Below are 19,376 nucleotides of genomic sequence, written 5' to 3'. Positions count from 1 at the left end.
TCAAACGGTAGTACTAGTTTACTTGATTGTAAAAAAGTGCGTTCTAGCCAAATCCTTTAAGATTTGGAAGAGCAATGGCTAAAAACCAAATGTACTTGTTAAAAAAATTGCATTTTGATTTTCAGTATATTTATTTATTTATTAGGTACATATAATTGACATGTATTTATTGTACATTTATATGGTTTAAGTAAAAAAATACATTACATACAATACAAATATCGATAAAAATGCTAATTAAGTAATAAGTTGTCGCTTAACTAACGATCGCATTACATCATAATTTTGAGTAAAGTCCAAACAAGAACGAGGACTATTTGATTCGGGGAGGGGATCATATTGTGTATCCTGTGTTTGTTTGGAACAGTTTTAGATGCATTGAATTAGTCTTCAGGTAAGCGAACAAAATAAGTAGAAAACTAATGTAAAGAACGTACAAGTTATTTACAACATTGTGTTTACGATACGAAAGCCTGCTTTCTCTTTCATCTCTTTTGCGGTTTACAAGGATGCAATGAACGGTGTCAAGTCGGGGAACTTGAACAGATTCTGATTGCGGGACCGGGTGACACGTGACTGGGCATGACCCTGTCGTTGCTGGGGACTGAATCCTGTAGCCTGCTGGCCAGTCAAATAGATGCCGCACTGCGAGTTGCAAACCTCATCACGGAGAATAGCCTCCTTGGGCCACTGGCGGATCAGTTGACCGCAGTCGGTGATACGCAGCGAAGCACATTGGGCCTGTTAAGATTGAAGGAATCGAATTAGTTGATATAAGCTGACATATAATCTTCGGAGTACTTACGCCTTCGGCGGAGCAGACACAGCTGGTGCATGGTGAGGGGAAAGCAGATTCGCCAACGCGCACATTGCGGCTACCGATCTGGCATCCCTGAACATTCTCGCGCCAAGCATTCAAGTCGATCTGAGGCATGGACTGACAGGGCACACGTGGATTCCTATCAAGCAAATAAAAATGCGATTAGTTAAATCAGAAGAGATTTAAAACTATCATCTTAGACTTACAAGAAGTTGCTGGGCAAGTCGAAGGCGGCACGCTGCATGTCGCCGGGTTGTTCTAGATTCTCGCACACAATCTTCGCCAGTGTGACCTTGCGAATCTCAGCCAGCTGAGCCTCGGTAAACTTGACTTCGGGATTCTGGTTCTCATACCAGAAGCGATCGCACTTACGCAGCTGACGGAACTGAATTCCAATGATGCAGGCCAGAGTGGGACCAACAAGACCACCTTGCAGTGGACGCTCTGTCATGGCACCTGGGAATAGATCAATGTCATCCACGCTAGCGTACACCTTCTGGAAACGGTTGATGACTTCGGTGGGAATTTCGCGGCTCAGATCGCTCCAGGTGGTTGCACGCTTCAGGTTGCAGAGAGCACGATAGTTGTTGTACGAAGGAATGCCATGATCACGAGCTGAAAACAAAAGAGTTCGATTAAAAAGGTATTCTAGATGAAACTAATTTTAGACAACTTACCACGCTGAATGTTGAGAGCAATCAAATCGATGCCAGAGAAGGGAATCTTGCGATCCTCAAACAAATGGTTTGTCACTTCTCCAGTAATGAACTGATCCAAAGTCTCCATGGGAGTGGCAACGAGACCACGCAGAATTTCATCGACAATGCCGGGCTGCAACAGAGCATCCATGCGGAAGAAGCCATCACGGAGCAGCAGTGGAGGATCCACAGGCTGATGTTGTACGCTGAGGCGAGGAATGTGTGGACGGAGAAGCGAGTGACCAATACGGAAAGCGGCAGCAGCAAACTCATTGAACACAATGGGACTGCAGGATGGATTGTAGTCCTTGTAGTAGCCCTGAGGCAACAGCTTCAAGCCATACAGATTGACGGCATTCCAGCTGAGAATACGGGGCAGGAACTCATTGAAGACAGTGTGTTGCACCTGGGCGCTGACAATACGACGTGCATGATGATACAATTGCTCGCCATTCCAGTGGGGATTAACGCCACGCAGACCCTCGACCAGACGATTGTGTTCACGCAAGAAGTTGGTGTGGATGGCAGTAAGACCTGGCTGCTCGGAAGCACGATCATCGCCAGCATAGAAGCAGAGTCCGTTGCGGGATTTGCACTCGGGATGTGTGGCAGTCTGAGGCAGAAGTTCCTTGCCGCGAATGGGATGCACAGTGCTGTTCAAGCGGCCAGAGAAACCACGCAGCTTATTACCCAGGCAAACGTCCTCACCGTAGATCATAGAGGCATCCAGGAAATGAGTGTTCTGATTTACCTGATCACGGGGACCCAATGTCTGTTGGCCAGGCAGCGATCTCATCGATGGGAAGCACAAACGTTCACCACTGGTAACATTCACTTCGGGGTAGAAGAAATCGCCTGTGGGCACGGGGAAGGGATTGCATTCAGGATGCACAGTCTGGCGAGAGTTGCAACGACGACAGCTGGGGATGGACTCGTGGAAACCTTTGTGAATGGGCGTCAGTGTCAAATCGTGATCCACAAACTGGGCGAACTGCATGACCATGAGAGAGTAGCGTGTGTGCAAATTGGAAATATCCGGATGAATGGTTGTAGAGATGGTACGTGGATTTGGCAGTGGAGTTCCAGTGACACCAGTCACACGAGGAGCAGAAATGCCATCTTCGTACTGTGCTGGCAGCAGACGAGAGAAAGTGGTCAGCGATTTACCCCAGTTGGGATTGCGCAGATTGTTGCAACGGCCGGAAAGTGTGCGGAAAGGCGTGTTGGTATCACACTGCTGAGAGGGTTCTGGGCATGTTTCCAATGGTTGCTGAGTGCCACCAATCAAAGAGCTAATGTCCACGGTTTGCAGCGTATCTGTCAATTCGTTGCGATTAAAGGCGTTCTGATTGGGATTAAAGATCTGACGCTTGCGACGCGTTATGCTGTTCAGAGACTTGACAATCTCATTGGAAGCCAGCTCGAAGATCAACGAGGAATTAGCCAGACTCAAGGCGGCAACATTGGCCTTGCTGAAGGAGGCGGCGGTGCCATCAGGAGAGCGTGCGCTAATACCACCCTCTGCACAAGAATATAAAGGGATTTAGAGGGAATGATAGAGAGAATTGGGGAATTTCTACTTACGTGCACGCCACACCTCGTATTCAAAACGTTTGCGCTCCTCGAGTTCCTGCTTTGCACGCTCAACGGCAGCTTCAATCAGTTCGGGGCTCAGTTCCTTGATAGCTTCCTTGGTATCGGGCTCGACTTCGACGTGTTCCAAGTGAATCTCCTCCTCGCTATTGATTTGCCAGGGGCGCAGATCAAACTTAGGCAGCTGGGCGCAGTCCAAAACGGAGTTGCTAAATGAGGCAAGCAATTAGTAAAATGACAGGGAAATGATTACTATAGACGACTTACAGATAGTTGTCCTCGCGTATAAAGGCCTTGGACTGAGCAGTCTCCACTTGGTTGGAGCCGCAGAGCAGTCCGGAAAGCGTCGTCTGGCGAATGCTCTTCAGTTGGTCGAGACTGAAGGAGGAGGGTGGAATCTCGTTCTCATACCAGAAGCGGTCAGTTTGCTTGAGCAGCTCAAACTGCTGGGTCAACAGGCAGCTGATGGTGGGTCCAAACACAGCACCCACAACAGGATCCTCCATTAAAGCGCCGACCAGCAAATCAATGTCCTCAGCGTTCCTAGAAGATAATGAAAGATTAGCTTAAAAATTCTACTTGGCAATTCAGTGGCTAACTTACTGGTAGATGTCACGCAAATTGGTCACATGCTCTTCGGGAATTTTGGTCAGTTGGGCGAGATTATCAAAGGTCACATTAGTAGCGCCACTTTGTCCAAACCGCCGCTCGCAAATGTCCAAGGCATGCACATAGGAGGCAATACCATGATCACGGCCTCGATGAACAGCCAACGCCAGCTCGGACCAGCCCTCGGCATTCTTCTGGCTAGGCACCAGAGACTTCTGGAGTGCGGCAATTGAGAGCAGTTCGTGAGCAGAGCTCTTTTGGGCGAGCATCTCTGGTGGATACATTGTCCAGAAGGCGGGCATGGCGCTGGTAGCGAACTCGTTGTAGATGCCAGCGCGAATGGAGCTGGAATAGTTGGTCGAATGCTTCTCGGCGGTTAGTCTTAGGCCCTCCTTGGCTGTCGTCTCCTGACCCAGCACCAATGGCAAGAATTCGTTGTAGGTGATGTGCTGAATAGTGGCAGTAATGATGCGTCTAGCCTCCAAAAAGACATCCTCCTCGGACCACTCGGGATTAATGTGTGCCAACTGCTCACCAATGTTATTGTGCTGCTGCAACAGGGCACGATGCAGTGCACCCGTGGCACCAGCCACCTGACAATAACGGCAGGACTCAACCTTCACACCGCCACTCAAATATGTACGAAGCTGATCGAACTCATGGCGTGTGCCGCCATACAAACCGGAGCCATCAATGTAGGCGGAGCCCACGTTCATCTGTTCGCGCACATCTGTAAAAAATATGGAGTGGATTAGCACAAGGAATATATAGCACACTAACACATAAATTATATTAACAAATTGCACTATTATTACATTTTAAGGCTTGTCTCGATATTAAGCTTGAAATGACTATGTTCTATGTTCATTGCAAAAATTTCAACTAATGCGATATGCAAATATGCTCAATAGGAAAATTGCAATTGATCGTTGATCAACACTAATTTCATCGCATGCAAATTGCTTAAGATATCGATACAAAGCGCAGCTCTACTGCATATCGATAAATTATTCGATAAGAGAGCAGCTGTTTTATTTCGTTGCTCAGCGATATTCAAAAGCTGTAACGCAGCCATCAAACAAATGAATGGATTCCATTTAATGCTAATTAGATAAGCTGAAAGCACCATTCAAATAAGTAACTCATATTTAATGTATGTGCCGCAAATGAATAAAATTGAATTTTTTTGCTTTTTAATTCCCTTATGGCAAATCTTATTGAGCTTTAAGTTCTACTTACTAACCATAATAGTAAATTGCCGATACAAAATTACTATTTAATACTCAAAAAAACCCCACTTACGTTTCTGGCAAACTTCGTTGTCGTAGCCTGGAGCGGAGCGCTTGTACTCCTTGCAATCGGGGCCAGCACGCACAAAGCATTGCTGCAACTCACTGGGATCCTTGACATTCGCCTCACGCTGGCAGCACTTGCCGCTGATGGGCAGCTGTCCAACCTCGTACAGATCGTTGGCCAACAATTGTCCCCAGGCGGGCAACATGGCAGTGATGTGATCGTGACGCAATTCGCTCTCCAGATGGCGCTGCAGCTGCTCAATCACCAGCTCCGCATCGGGCAGAGCGTGGGTGCCGCTCGAGGTGCGTGGCTGACTAACGCCATCGGCATAGTCGGCCTGCAGTAGACGCTGGAAGACATCACCGCGGGCACCCCACTTGCGATGCGACACATTGTTGCACTCGGCTGTCGGCTGACGGTATTTGCTCGGCGGGCACACATCGTAGTCATCCACAGCGCTGGCCTCACCCTGGCCGCAGGGCGTCACAGAGCGAGCGCGTTCCGAGCGCAGCGCATTGATGGCGCTGTTCTCGAGGTCCTCAGGTATGCGTAGCGAGAAGTTGGGAGCGCAAAGGCACCTGGAAGAGACAAAGAAAAGTATAAAAATTAGTTAAAGTTCGGAATAGTTGTAGAGTAGTTTATAAATTTATAAAGAAATCCTTTATTGATTAATATGAAATAGATTCCGACGTCCATTAAAAATTTAAACTAATTAATAAAGTATCCAATCTTATATAGATTTTTTTTATCAGCATTTTAATTTTAGGTGCTCCGAAGTTAGAGCATTCATTGTGATTTGTGATTAGAACCAACGTTTTTACAAAATTTTCAGTATGAATTATATTTTTGGTATTTTCCCCACTTTTATCTAAATGTCCATCCACCTTGTTTTTGTTCAAAAGATTTTCCCCAATCTCAGCACACGTTCTTATAATTTCCGCCTACTTTCATTTTGTGATGCATTCATGTCGCTAGGCGGGCATTTTCAAGCTTTTAATTGTGCTGCGATTTTCACATAGCTAATTAGAGGCGCGCAGCATGCATGAAGTGAATAAGTTGAGCTTTAAGTATCTTAAACCAACCGGATATGAAACTGGCGTCTCCAAACTAATCAATTTCAAATTATGAACAATGACGAGGTTCAATTTCAGACTGTACTCGAGTGTTCGACTGCCCCCAAAAGGCTTGTCGATTGACTGCCTGACAGAGTGGCTTATTATTACGGCTGTTGTTGTTGTTATTGCGGTTGTTGTTATTGTTATTGTTGTTGTCGTCTGTATCATTATGTTCTTCTGAATGGAGCTTGGCTAGCTCACGTGATGAGGTTTCTTTTGTTGTCTTTGACATTAATAAGTCTTAAAGCTCTTGTTGTTATTTCTTCTTTTTTTTTCGTGTGGTATCTTTTGTTATGACAAACTTCAATTTGGCCATTTGACACGCTTGAGCAAGCATTTATGCGTTAAATTGTGCAACAATTGCAGCTTATTGTGGGTGTACAACAAGCCGACAGAGAGAGAGAGAGAGAGAGAGATCTACAGAGATAGAGATAGCTGTCAATCGATACGCCTAATGAGACCCATTAATATGCTTAGCTATGGTTAAATGACGCACTTCCTCGACTCGCAATCGAATTTGAATAAAGCGAATTGTAGTCATGAGTGGATCATGAGAGCGCATGGATTATGACGTTTACCACTTCAATACGCGCCTCTATATAATTAGTAGTCTTTTTGTTATAATTATTGTATGCGATTTGTGCTTGCTTTTCTGGTTTTTCCTCACAAAACAATTTCGTGCACTTTAATTAGATTTATATTTCTGCTTTTTTTTCGTCTTCTGTATATTTTATTTGTTTTTTTTTGTGGTATTTATTCAAGGTTGGTTTCTTTGAGTTAAGCGCCTTGTTGATTATGAAGTGTTTATACAGTCGAGCCAGTTTGTTTCCTAAGTCTTTTGTTTTGCAGCACTCGAAATAATTACGCCAAATAATCGTATTTCATTTTTTTAAATGCTTAAATTGCTAAAAACAATAACACTTGATTATTTAAATAATATACGGTTTATCTACGTTCTAAACATTTCAGAAATTTGAATATTTCTGGGAATTTTCGTGATGAACTGGTTGTGCTTGTTATCGTTCAGTATGAATCAACTAGCATTTCTAAGATTATTGATGCGCCTCCTCGCTCGCTCGCGTAACTATCGCTAATTGCAATTGGCATTTCAACAGGTTTTGTTGCTGTTGATGTTGTTGTTGCTTGTGTTGCAGGCACTAAACAATTCTTGCCGAAAGAAATGTGAGTATTGAACAATTTGCTACGTATATACTCGTATTTTGCTTTGGGGCAATTTGTACGTCAGGTTGAGGCAATTCCACAACCATGCAATTGGCCAGTCGGCAAATGCCACAAAATGTTGCGGCGCGCACGAAATACATTTTATTTATTTATTGCTTTATTTACTTTTTTAACATATGTACATATGTATTCATATATGTTTTCTTGCCGCATTCGCGCAGAACATGAACAGGCAAAATGGATAACAACGTTGCGGCAGTCACGTCGCATTTACCTGAAAGCGAAAGCTACCCAGAGAGACAATCAAACAGACAGAGAGTCATGTGAGTGAGCAGCAGTTGGCCAATTTACATTTGTTTGTTTATAGTTTTTTTTTTGTTTTTCTTAAGAGCATGAGGGGGAATCGGGAATTAAAGTGTGTCGCACGCGGCATTCATTGTAAGGCGAATGCCAAAAACTGTGTCACACCTGACTTTGATGGCACCAATCAACTGCAGCAACGACAACGACAACTACGACGATAACGACGGCAAAAACAACGAACAACAAATAAAAAGAAAAACAGCAAAAACAGCTGAGTTAATGCCACAAATAGAAATGCGCATCACACGCGGCGTATGCGTTATTTAACACAATTCGCCTGATCGAGAGAGCTTATGACATCGATCGACTTGTTGTATAAATTGTGAGCACAATTTGTTTGATAATTAAATAAATCAAGCGCCAGCCATAAAATAAATGCTAACAGAAAACGAAAGTTTTTATTTTTTCATTTTTGATTTGTTGTATTCATTTCGTTTTGCAATCAACAGCAAAGTTATCAATATTAGTAATAAGTGGCCGAGCAATAATTAAGTTTTATGGGGAGCGGATTAGAATTTCAACATCGCCGACACGCGTAGCCGGAGCAAGCGGCTGAACTTATTTTGAACTACAATCGACTCTTAATGTGCATTATATATTCACTTTTTATGCACCATAAAAATTTAAAATATTCGAATTGATCGCTAAATCATGTAACCGGATTCATGTGTATATATTTAAACATTTTAATTGAAATGTGTTTTTGCAGAGAAATGTGATGCGACTTCAGATAAGTGATGGGTGGCATCACGTGGTGGAGACAAGTGAACTCAGTTCAATGTTTTTTTTTTCGGGTGGATTTAATGATGTGACAAATGTTATAAAAACACTGACTTATTGCACAGTTCTTAAATTAATATAGATAATAAGCATGTATGTATAATGGGTTTTATCTTGCAATAATATTTATATTTCAATTCCAGTCAGTCGGCATTTGCATATTTTGTTTTTTATTTATTTTTTGCATTTTGCAAAGTTCAGCCTCTCATTGGCTCAGTTAGTCAGTCAGTCAGTCGCTCAGTTGGCAATTATAAAACACGTGAGAGAGTCTTAAATACCAAATGGCACATGTAACGAGTTAAACAAGTCAACTGATACAGCTTCTGCCACCTTCAGAGAAGATTACACCGCCAAATACTTGAGCTCATATTTGTGTAAATTCACTATATACATAGTATATATATAATAGTTTGTTCAGATTGAACGCGTGCCGGGCTGCTATGAGCAGCTCACTCTTTGTGAGTGCACAAACTAAAGTGATATTAATTGCACTCGGCTACCTGAACAATGCGAGTCAATTACATAAACAAAGACAAATAGAGATGGAGAGTTAGTAGCATCATCATTTGTTTAGATTGAGTTAATAATATAGCACGACTAATTGCATTATTAATAAAAATGTTGTGCAATCTCGCGATTGTGTGGCCAATTATGTTAGCAATTTGCATAAATCATTAATTAAATGATAATAATAAAAACAAGCACATCACATGCTTATTTTTATGCTTCATTTGCAAGTGTTGATAGTTCAGTAGCTGCTGCTGCTGCCACTTCAATCATTTCCATCCACTTCCATCCACAACGAAGCACTCACGATTTTGTTGCCAATTGTCGACTGACTACAATTTATGAGCAATTGCATAAGGAACAACGGAACTTCCATATCGTCGCCGCTGTCTGCAAGCCCATTCAACAGCTAACAGTTCTCCATTCGTTTCCCCTGCACGGTTAAGCGCATGCTTGCCGAACCTTTTGCGCAATTCCCATCCATACATACACAAAAGACTTAGGCAACAAACTTGGCGCCATTTGGCAAATCATGCAACAGCAACAGAGCAACAATAACAAATAACAATAACAAATAACAAATGGCAACGATACTTTTTAACAACAATCAACTAGGCGTAAAACTACGCAAAAATTCCACACACACAAAAAACCCTTACAAACCATTTTAGGGGCGTGCCTTGAACTTTTTCATATGCGTAAAAATGGGTTACAGTGGCAACACCAGAAACAGTCATAATTGCAGTAAAAAAAAACATAAACAAGTGAAGTGTTGAGATTGTAAGTTAAGTGTGCAAATAGTTTTTGTGGACACGAGAGGAATTTCTCCATGAGGAAGCATTAAAGATATTCATTGCAGAATTTTGACACACAAGTTTAATTAAAAATTTGTTTTAAGATTTAAATTTATTAAGTCGTAGAAAGTACTATAAGAAAAGATTTTAGGGAAAACTCATTCATTCACTCATACTCATAAGGACGTTATCAGAAATTGATACTTTATTTATCAACAATACATATAATATATTTACGTTGACAAACAAACAATTCAGAAGCAAATCATCCTGATAATGACTCATCTCTGCAGCTTTACTTCCGTCTATGGGGAAACCCTTTTGGTATTTAGGGGAAATTCGTAAAATATGCGGCAATTTGGTGTTGGCGGAAGCAGCACCCACTCTGACTGTCTGGGTCTGTGAGTGAGTTGTGTGTTTGCTTGGTATGTGCATTAGTCATGCGAATTGTTTGCGAGTCGCAGTTGCAGCAGTTGCAGTTGTTGATGATGGAGGAGCATGCATAGCATGCAGCCAGGCTAACAAACTATATAGCTAACTAACTCGTCATTTAGTTGCTTTGTGTTTTTTTTGCTTTTTTTCATTATCAACAACAAATGCTGTCTGGCCAAATATGCAGGCATGCGCTTGCATCAGCCACAGCCACAGCAACAGCAACTTGTTGTGCACACCCATGGCATACACTCTCTCATTGGCATCGTTGACTCGCTGCAATTACTCAAAAGCACGTAGCCTCAACGTCATATGACTTTGCACATGATTTCCTACCACCAACACACTCTCACATACACTCACACACACATACAGATGCACATTGCGGCCAACAAACAACAACCACATGACAAACATGTTTTCTTCAAAAGCATAAAAGAAACAGAGAAACAGTTAAAGCGAGTCACAAGACTCTTTTCATGACTGTTGCTGTTATTACTTTATTGTTTTGTGTTACAAGTGAGTTTCTTACGCAACAACAACAACAACAATGGGTGCAGATGCAACTGACACTGTTTATGGTCTTGTGACTTGGCTTCTAAGGAAACGCAGCAACTTGGCCAAAACAGCCACAATTAAAGCAGAGTTTCAAGTGCAGTTGCGATGACAGTGGCCTGCATGCGGGTTAACATCATTATTATTATCGAAAGCAAATGATGCAATTTGAGTGGCTTCAAAATATTTGTTACATTGCCAAGACATTGCAATGTTGCCAGTTGCCAGTTTGCCAGTTGTTAATGGTGAACGTATGCAAAGCAAACCAAACAGGCGTGAAGATCATAATTCTCTGTGCGATATATGTTTGTATATACTCGTAATATATGGCCAGAAAGTGTAAATGTTGGCAGAGTCACGCGCAATGCTATATCGACAAGAAACTCGTATGTATGAAACTCGTATGCGGGGCGTAACTTTCGTTTTCATTGCGAAAGTGCATACAACTTGATATTGGTAGGCAACGATCGCTCGCTTGGTTGTTCGCTCTTCTCAACTTGGTCCGTCCACTTTGTTGGCCTGTTTCTGTTATTTTTCTGGCCCAAGCGAGCACTCAGCTGCATGCTAATGCCACGCATATTTCTTATATGATTCGATAGATATGAGTATGCTTAATATGCCAAACGTTTCGTTCGTTTCTCATTTAACATGGATGTTGAATATTATTTGTGGCATCAAGGTCGTTGTCGTGTCGTTGTGTGCCTCTTCAGCAATTTGATTGTGCAATTGCCGTTTGGGCTCCATCTTTGGCACCACTCGAGTGGCAGGCGCAGCAGCAGCACCATTCAAAATGCTGCCCCAAAAAAAAAGTTTGGCATATTTCAAGTGACAACGTTAAATACTTAATAATCGCTCAACAGCGAACAGATAAATGGTCTCTAAAAAATTGTCGACGCACCTTTTGTGAAAACTTAAGCCTCAGCCGGCAGCAATTTAAGTAAATTTCAGCGCAAAAAAGTGAAAAGAGAGCTGCTAACAACAAATCGACTGATGCTAGATTATAATAATTAACTTCAGCTTTCTACAAAGAAACATATATGCTATATATAAATTATAATCACTTTGACACTTTTATTATTAATTGCGGTCATAAATAAATTTTTTGTGTGCAGACTAATCCAGCTATTAATATTGCTGTTAATTAAATAATCAACAATTAGAAGAATTTGAATACTTGTTTTGTAGACAGACGCACAAAAAATATTCAACAATTCTAAAGAAAGGAATTGCGATGTTCGCAATTGTATTTTTAAGTAGAAATCAATAATTAATTTTAAAGAAATTTAGCTATCGGCTTGTCTGCCTTGAGAATCTCATTTAAAAACAATAAACAGCATAAAGTTCTATGAACTCGGTGAACAACAAGATTAAATAAAGAATTAAGCCGAGCTTCATTAGCTGCTTTTTTTGTTGTTTGTTGCACTCTGCTCAATTTCTTATTATATTTTGTCACCTTTGATCAACCATTTGAAAGCTCTTAATTTACGCGCAAAAAGCAAAAAAAAAGCTAAGTAAATATGACAAAATTCCACTTAAGACCGCAAGTCAAAGCGATTGCACTTCCCGCTGCCTGGCATCTTCAGTCGACAGTTTTGTAAAATGAAAAATAAACGACAGTCCAAGGTGGTTGGTTGGCTTTGCTTTGCTTGGCGTGGAAATGACGGAAGCCTCTCTGCATCGGCTGCCAAAACCCACAAAGCACCACTACAAAATCGACGCAAAGAAATACAGAAATTAATAAAAATAGAAATAAAAAAATGAGGCGCAGAAAAAAAATCAACTCGCCGCATGAAGAGCTAGGCAAACCTTTGCCACCATTTGCCGTTGCCTGTTGTTTAATAACCGCACACCAGAAGAGGGAAAAAATAACCAAAAAAAAAAATGCCCAGTCAAGCCTGTTGGGGGGGCCACTTCATCCTGAAGTTGATTACGTCTTTGTCGCTGCTGTTGCTGCCGATGTCGATGTCGATGCCGAAGCCGATGCTGTTGCTGCCATATTTTGTGTTTATTTCGTTTGTTGTTTCTGTTTTGTTTTACTAAACAGCGAAAAAATTTCACTTTCGTCTTTACAGATGCCTGGTACCGTTATCTTTACTCCCATCTCACTCGCTCGCAGCGTTCGCTGTTTCCCTCTCGCGGCAAAGTCGCATCAGTTGTTTCGCGGCTGGCTGTTAAATTTCTTTTTAACCCAAATAAACCAGTTACCAGTTGGGCGAAACAAGATTTTTGTATCTCGATAAAATTTCGGTGGTTTATTTCTGTTTTTTTTTTCGTGTTGTTCGTAGTATTTTGTCGGGTGGCTGATTGTGTCAGAGACCCAGTCCAAGTGCCATGCAAACACTCTAAACTGCATGTAGCGAGAGATCAGCATCGAACACGGCTCAACACAGCGCAACACAACACGGTGCAAGACAATGTTTTGGGGCGTCAACACACTGCGGCCTGTTTCAGTTACAGTTACTGTTACTCTTGTTGTTGCTGTTGTTGTTGGGCTGCATATATTGTGCTATTTGGGTTAACTCGTTGACTGAATACTGGTCAGACAAGAGGTAGATCTATATGCACATTTATCAATGTGTTTGTTTTTATTTATTTCTGTTTTTTTTTTTTTTTGCATTGAATCGAACGATAATAACATATATTCTGCGTACGATTGACTTGGCAAACTGGTTGCAAACTTTTCAATCGAAAGACTTAGGCAACGAACGCGTTTGCTTCTTGATTTATTTACCCATATATGCTACTCTAAAGATCTCTGCTCAGGGTCACCTACTGCACATATGTGTGTGTATGTATTTATGTACACATCAACATATGTGCCGCGCCTTTCACTTTGCACCAGGAAACGCATTCGGGATGCCAAAAAGTTTTCCCATTTACTTGCAAGTTTTCCAGTTTTTTTTATTTCACTCTGATCGCCTATGCAAAGTGCATTCAACCTTTCAACAAAGCAGTCAAACAAAAGGCTCGCAAATTCTCAAATGGCAACAAGAAAACGAAACGAAACGAAGATTAATTACCACAGACATTAGAGTAGAAATACAAACCGCATCTATCAGAAAGCACATAACAAAAACGAGTCACAAAAATGATAAATGGATGACGATCGAAAAACGAGCAAAGCTGCAAATTAAATTACCAAGTATAATTATCAAACAACAACAACAAAAGAAACAACAACATAAATAAAGACTGAGCTACAAAGCTGCCCTGCTCCTCCAGTTTTATATCTTTTTCGAGTCACTTTCAAAAGATAACGCAAACCCCGCAACTTCTTTTCTAGAAATAAGGTTTAGGTATTTAACCTTGAACTCGCCCGCTTCATTCGGTTAATTACTTATTTATTCGTATGGCAAATTGATTTTTAAGCAGTTCTTGCTTTAATTTAATCGGTTATTTCGGGTTTTATTTGTTATAGAGGCGCATGCCTATCGTCCATTGGCATTCGACGATTGTTTTGGTTTTTGCTAATGAATGAATACATTTGGAATTCAATTCAGTATTATCTAAGATATAGCGAAATGACAGCTGAAGACTCAGGAAGACATGCCAAAGATAGATTATAAATTGCAACAAGCGCTGCTTAATGCTGTCGACAAGCAAATGATATAATCTCAACATAAATCCAATGGAATTCTTCTACTACTCGCCACGATTAATCTGACAGGCTTTTTTATTTTGTTTGTTTATTTGTTATGCAGTTCTGTTGTGTGTGCTTGCATACGAAAATACTTAAACTGGATTCATAAACATATTTCATACGAACATTTCATCATCAGATCTGTGTCATTTGAGAAACTAATTAAAAATTGTTCATGCTGCTCATTTAATTTAGGCCTTCTTTCGGCTGTGTGTGTACAAATTAAAATATCATTGTGATATAATTGGTTTTTATAGCTTGAATTCCTCATCGCATTTATAATTGACCTTACACGCACATTTGTCAGGCTCAATCTCAATCTCAGTCTCAGTTTCAAGTGCGTTTTATCTGCTGCTGCTGCTGCTGATGTCTCGACATTTTCATATGGAATTTGAAAGATCATCATTAATCATATTTTTTTTCCACATTTCTCGCTGATGTTGTAGACGTGCCTACGGAAGCGTAGTTCCGTAGACTTAACATCAGATCAAACGCTTATCAGACTCAAACTCAGCAACTTCCCCTTTGCGGCATGGTCCTTGACAGACTGCATAATTATGCTAAGCATTAGAATTTGCATTATGACAAAGCCAATCTCAAAATGTATTCATATTAATGCGCTTGGCTTCTGTGCTGCAAGCGAGTGTTAATGGCTATGTTAATTTTGCAGCTATCAAATTTGTTTGCAGCTCTAAAATCAATTTCGAGCATCTTCAAAATGCGAAGAAAGACAGAAAAAAGTTTCACTTTCGTTTCGTTTCTCGCTTCACGCATTCACATGAAGATGGCCCTCGAATCGCGTGGCGAGTCGCGAGTATCGAGAGAGTGGTTAACAACGAAAGACCTTTTTTTCTTTTAGTTTTTGAGGTTTATGTTGATGTGGATATTGTTGTAGTTGTAGTTGTTGTACTTGTGCTTGAGCTTATTGATGTTTGTGTGTCGTGCCAGGTGGTTTTTGGAACGATTACCTAATCATGACTTGATTTTTTATTTCACTTTTGTTTTCTTTCTGTTTTTGTTGTGGTTGCTGTTGTTGTTGTTGGTGCCTTTTTCTCCTCATTTTTTTTTTGTGTTAATGTTAACGGACATAAAACCACATTGACATAATTTCGCTGCCTTGCTTTACATAATTTCGCGCACAGATTACAGCTAATTTATAGATCTTCGGCCTACATTTAATTAACAGCTCCCCCCGTTTTTATATCGATCCCCATATACAGTTGAGGATGTGAACTCCAATTTACAGTCAGATGTCAGAGTTTTGGAAAGTTTTCTTTTTCGCAACTGGCCGTTAATCAGAGTTATATCTATGCAAATCGATGATCAATTTGCATGCTTATGGTTATTATGCAAGCGATACACCTCACTGATAAATAGATATCCACCAAGTGGGTAAATAAATAGGCAACACTGCTGCCAAGAGGGGAGAGGGGAGGGGTTGGCAGCCTTGGCCGACCGTGCCAAGCCAGGCCAGGCCAGGCCAGCTGTAGTTTTGTGGCTGTAACTTCTTTGGCTTAGTCATCCAATCGCTCTCAGAATGCAGCCAAGCAACTTTAATGCGCTGGCAAATTAAGCACAAGTAGTGCTGCCAACTGCGACGTCGACAGCGACGACGACTGCGACTGCGACGCCACTGACATTGTCTAGTTGACACACTTAAGTCACTTACTTCGGCGTGATGCCGTAGAATTCTTGCTAAAAGTTTCGTCGAGTGTTTTTTACAGCCGAAAAAGCAACAACACCAAACGTTTGACATTTGTTTATTGACTTTGTCAAGGCTCAGCCGGTGCACAGATGTGCGTTAAATAGTTTGGCATGCGAAATTATACGCAAAATCGTCTGGCTAGCATAATTGGAGCATTTGCGTAGGAGCAAAACGAAAGACTTAGGCAACGAACTTGACGACGCAACTGAAAACAAGGCCAGAACAAGATTTGCGCCAGTGTTTAGCATTTTGTGTGCTTGCACTCGCACTCGCTCACTGCTCACTGAATTGTTAAAGCCATGGAATGCCACACAAGGTAAATCAGTCCACAGTGCAGTTTCCATTGAAGATAACTGAAGCTGCTGCCAAAAGGAATGCCAATGTTGGGCTCGAATTTCAAACAGCGATTGCACTTTTGCAACATTTGTCTTTACAAATGTTCCACTTGATCTTCACTCGCAGTATGCGATTATAGCAAACAATGAATTCAACATAACAAGCAGAAATAAATTGGTGTTGAGCTGCAGTCACAAAGTATTCAATTACTATGATAAACGAGATTAGGAAATAACTTGGTTGAAGTCAGAACTTGCTGAGGAAGTTGTTATGTTGTTGACTTCGGATCAAAGGTTGTATCACTTGCACTCTGCACACAAATAAAATATTCAATTTAGACTCACCATAATATTAAACTAAGTAGAAGTCGTTGCTTGTTCATTTTGAAGCAAACTCTAGGCGTCTCTCCTTGTGTGTCTCTCTCTCTATCTCTCTTTGTTGTGTGTGTTGATTATTATTTCTAGTAAGATATATACGCGACGACGCGTTGGCTTTTGAGTGTGTTGTTTGTATTTAAAATTACGACTTAATAATTTATAGTTAAAACTTATTAGCTCGTTGTTAATCAGAATAAATAGATTAGGGTTATTAAATTATATTTGGCACGTTTACAAATTGATAAAATAAATATTTCTATTTTTTGTTGTGTGCGTATCGTGTGAATGATTTTTTGTATTCTTTTTTATTATTTGTTGTTGTTGTTGTTGTTGATTATAACACTTTTTGCGCTGAGGATAATTTGGATTTTGTATTACGATTTGATTTGATTGGATTGGAAATCAAAGAACGTTAGATGTCGTCTTGCCAAAGAGATTGTAACCGATAATGTACGCAACGATTTGAATCCTTTCGGTAATTAGCATAACGCAGGCGATAAAAAGCACAACATTGAATTGAGAACCAAGACGATAACGAGCCTATTTTGGCCACAAACGAATCGACTGAGTTAAGTTGAGTTGAGTTTAGTTGAACAGTTGGCAATCTCCTTCAGCACTCGTTAAGCTCTTTGCGAACGCGCCGAGTGAACTGTTAACCGATACCGCAGAAAAAACCGTTTACCGTATGCACAACTTTTATTTTCTTTAAAGTCGATTGAAGTCAGAGCTGGTTGTTTGGTGTTTATATACCACACAAAGAAACGTTGTCAGAGCCGGGAGCCAACAACGGAGCCAACGACGAGCGAACAATTGCACGCTGGCGCAGCAAAAACGTATCTGAAAGCTGGGAGCGCTGGTGGTCGGGCTTAAAAGGCAAAGCACAGCACCAAAACGGATCCGCTGTAAGCTTCAAACACACAAAACACATAAACCGGTAGACGACGGCGTCAACGACGACGACGATGGCTATGACGATCGACGACGCTATGACGACGACGATCGACGACGATTGAGCGAGCAACAAAACCAAAAACCACAAGAAAAACAACAACAACAAAAAAGCTTTTTGCCGGCTCAGCGCCAACTCTCACGCATACACTCAAAAGTGCACCCAACACTTGTATGTGTGTGTGTGTGTGCGCGCTGTGGGAGAAAGTAAAAATGATGAGCTGAGCTGCCGTTGCCGTACACTCGACAACACAGCATGCGGGCCAAACGAAAGCAAAATCAGGCCAATTCACAGATATTCACATGGCAGCAGACTCACTTTTGCGGTCAGACAATTTCGGCCAATTTGAAGTCATTTAAGCCGCATTGTTGGCACATTTTCCATCCGATATCTACCATATGCGTATATATTGCATATAATCTGATACATGTCTCTACAATATATATTTTTAACACCTTTTGTGTGCAGCTCGGCTTTTGTGCCTTGTGAAAGGAGTCACGCGCTTTGTGTCGCTTATTATTATTTTTGTAATTTGCACAAGAAAAAAAAACAACACAACGCCGAAAAGCTGAAGAAAAAAAAAACCTGAGTGAAGAGGCAAATATTTATTGCTGTCGAAGCATCGTCGAGACGCGACGCGAGGCATCGCTGCAAACAAGTTATTCGACTGAAGCTGGGAGCTGAAGTCTCTCCTCTCCAAAACATAAAAAAAAGCAACAACAACAACTGAATTGGACTGGGTCTTGGGTCTGCCAACGACTCCTGCTGTGTGATGTAAGCTCTAGCAAAGGTCTCGCCGCTGTTGGGCAATGCATACTTCAATCTACTATGCTTCGTTATTTTTTTTTCCTACTTTTTTTCGGTTCGGTTCAGTTAATAGCGTCTGCGGGGCTTGCTGGTGGGCGTTGCATGAATTTGAATTCAGATTGTGAATAACATCTAAATCTTTTTGATGGGCATCCCCAAGGTGCAGACAAGCCGGACCGACAGTGGGGACAATGGGAAAGCTAGAGAGCTGAGCTTGTGTGATGTGTGGTAAAGTGAAGAGTTGTTGAAAGTACGCCCATAGTCATTGTTAATATGCATCTCAAACATTTCGCTTAGTATGCGAACGCTAATTCGTTGGTCCAATAAGGGGCGGCAGGTGTCTCATCAATTGCAGAGATGCCATCGCAATTGTCAACTTAGAAACGCCATAAAACCCCAAAATGATGTGGTTGCTTATGTTGCTGCTAATTAAAATCAGCCAAAATCATTTAGAGTTGTGTTGACGTGTTTTTGTGGTTTACAAAATGTGCGTTACAGACACCGGACTTCACCTCATCGATTACAGCATCAAATCTGGAAGCCCTTCACACCTGCTGCGTTTACTTTTGCCATCAAAATTATCATAAAGAATCAGCTCATCTAATTGAATCAACAAACAAGTCTGTATTCGCACTTAGAAATCAAGTTGGAAGCTACTCAATTAATTCAAATTGCATATTTAAATAAGCTAAGATAAGCACAGAGAATGTCTTATAAATATAGAAAACAAAATAAATGTTATGCATAATAAAAAAGTTGCAAAAATAGCATTGACATAGTTTGATTTTAAATAAGGAAATTTAAGCAGAAAATGAATA

General features: G+C 41.1%; 1 protein-coding gene across 1 annotated transcript; it reads right to left on the bottom strand.

Annotated features, from left to right (window-relative positions):
• Positions 1 to 280: 280 nt before the first annotated feature.
• LOC133850922 (peroxidasin homolog pxn-2) lies at positions 281 to 17,633 on the bottom strand. Its single transcript, XM_062287179.1, has 9 exons — positions 16,770 to 17,633; positions 5,023 to 5,594; positions 3,715 to 4,450; positions 3,379 to 3,654; positions 3,103 to 3,320; positions 1,498 to 3,039; positions 1,027 to 1,435; positions 806 to 959; positions 281 to 741 (listed from the first exon to the last, which is right to left on the bottom strand). Exons 1-9 carry the CDS (start codon positions 16,805 to 16,807, stop codon positions 502 to 504), a joined length of 4,185 nt encoding a protein of 1,394 aa, XP_062143163.1. The 5' UTR covers positions 16,808 to 17,633; the 3' UTR covers positions 281 to 501.
• Positions 17,634 to 19,376: the final 1,743 nt, after the last annotated feature.

Source organism: Drosophila sulfurigaster, chromosome 2L, assembly GCF_023558435.1.
Source record: "Drosophila sulfurigaster albostrigata strain 15112-1811.04 chromosome 2L, ASM2355843v2, whole genome shotgun sequence".
Taxonomy (NCBI): Eukaryota; Metazoa; Arthropoda; class Insecta; order Diptera; family Drosophilidae; genus Drosophila; species Drosophila sulfurigaster.
Note: the sequence above shows the minus strand (reverse complement) of the source record. Positions and strands in the feature narration are given on the sequence as shown.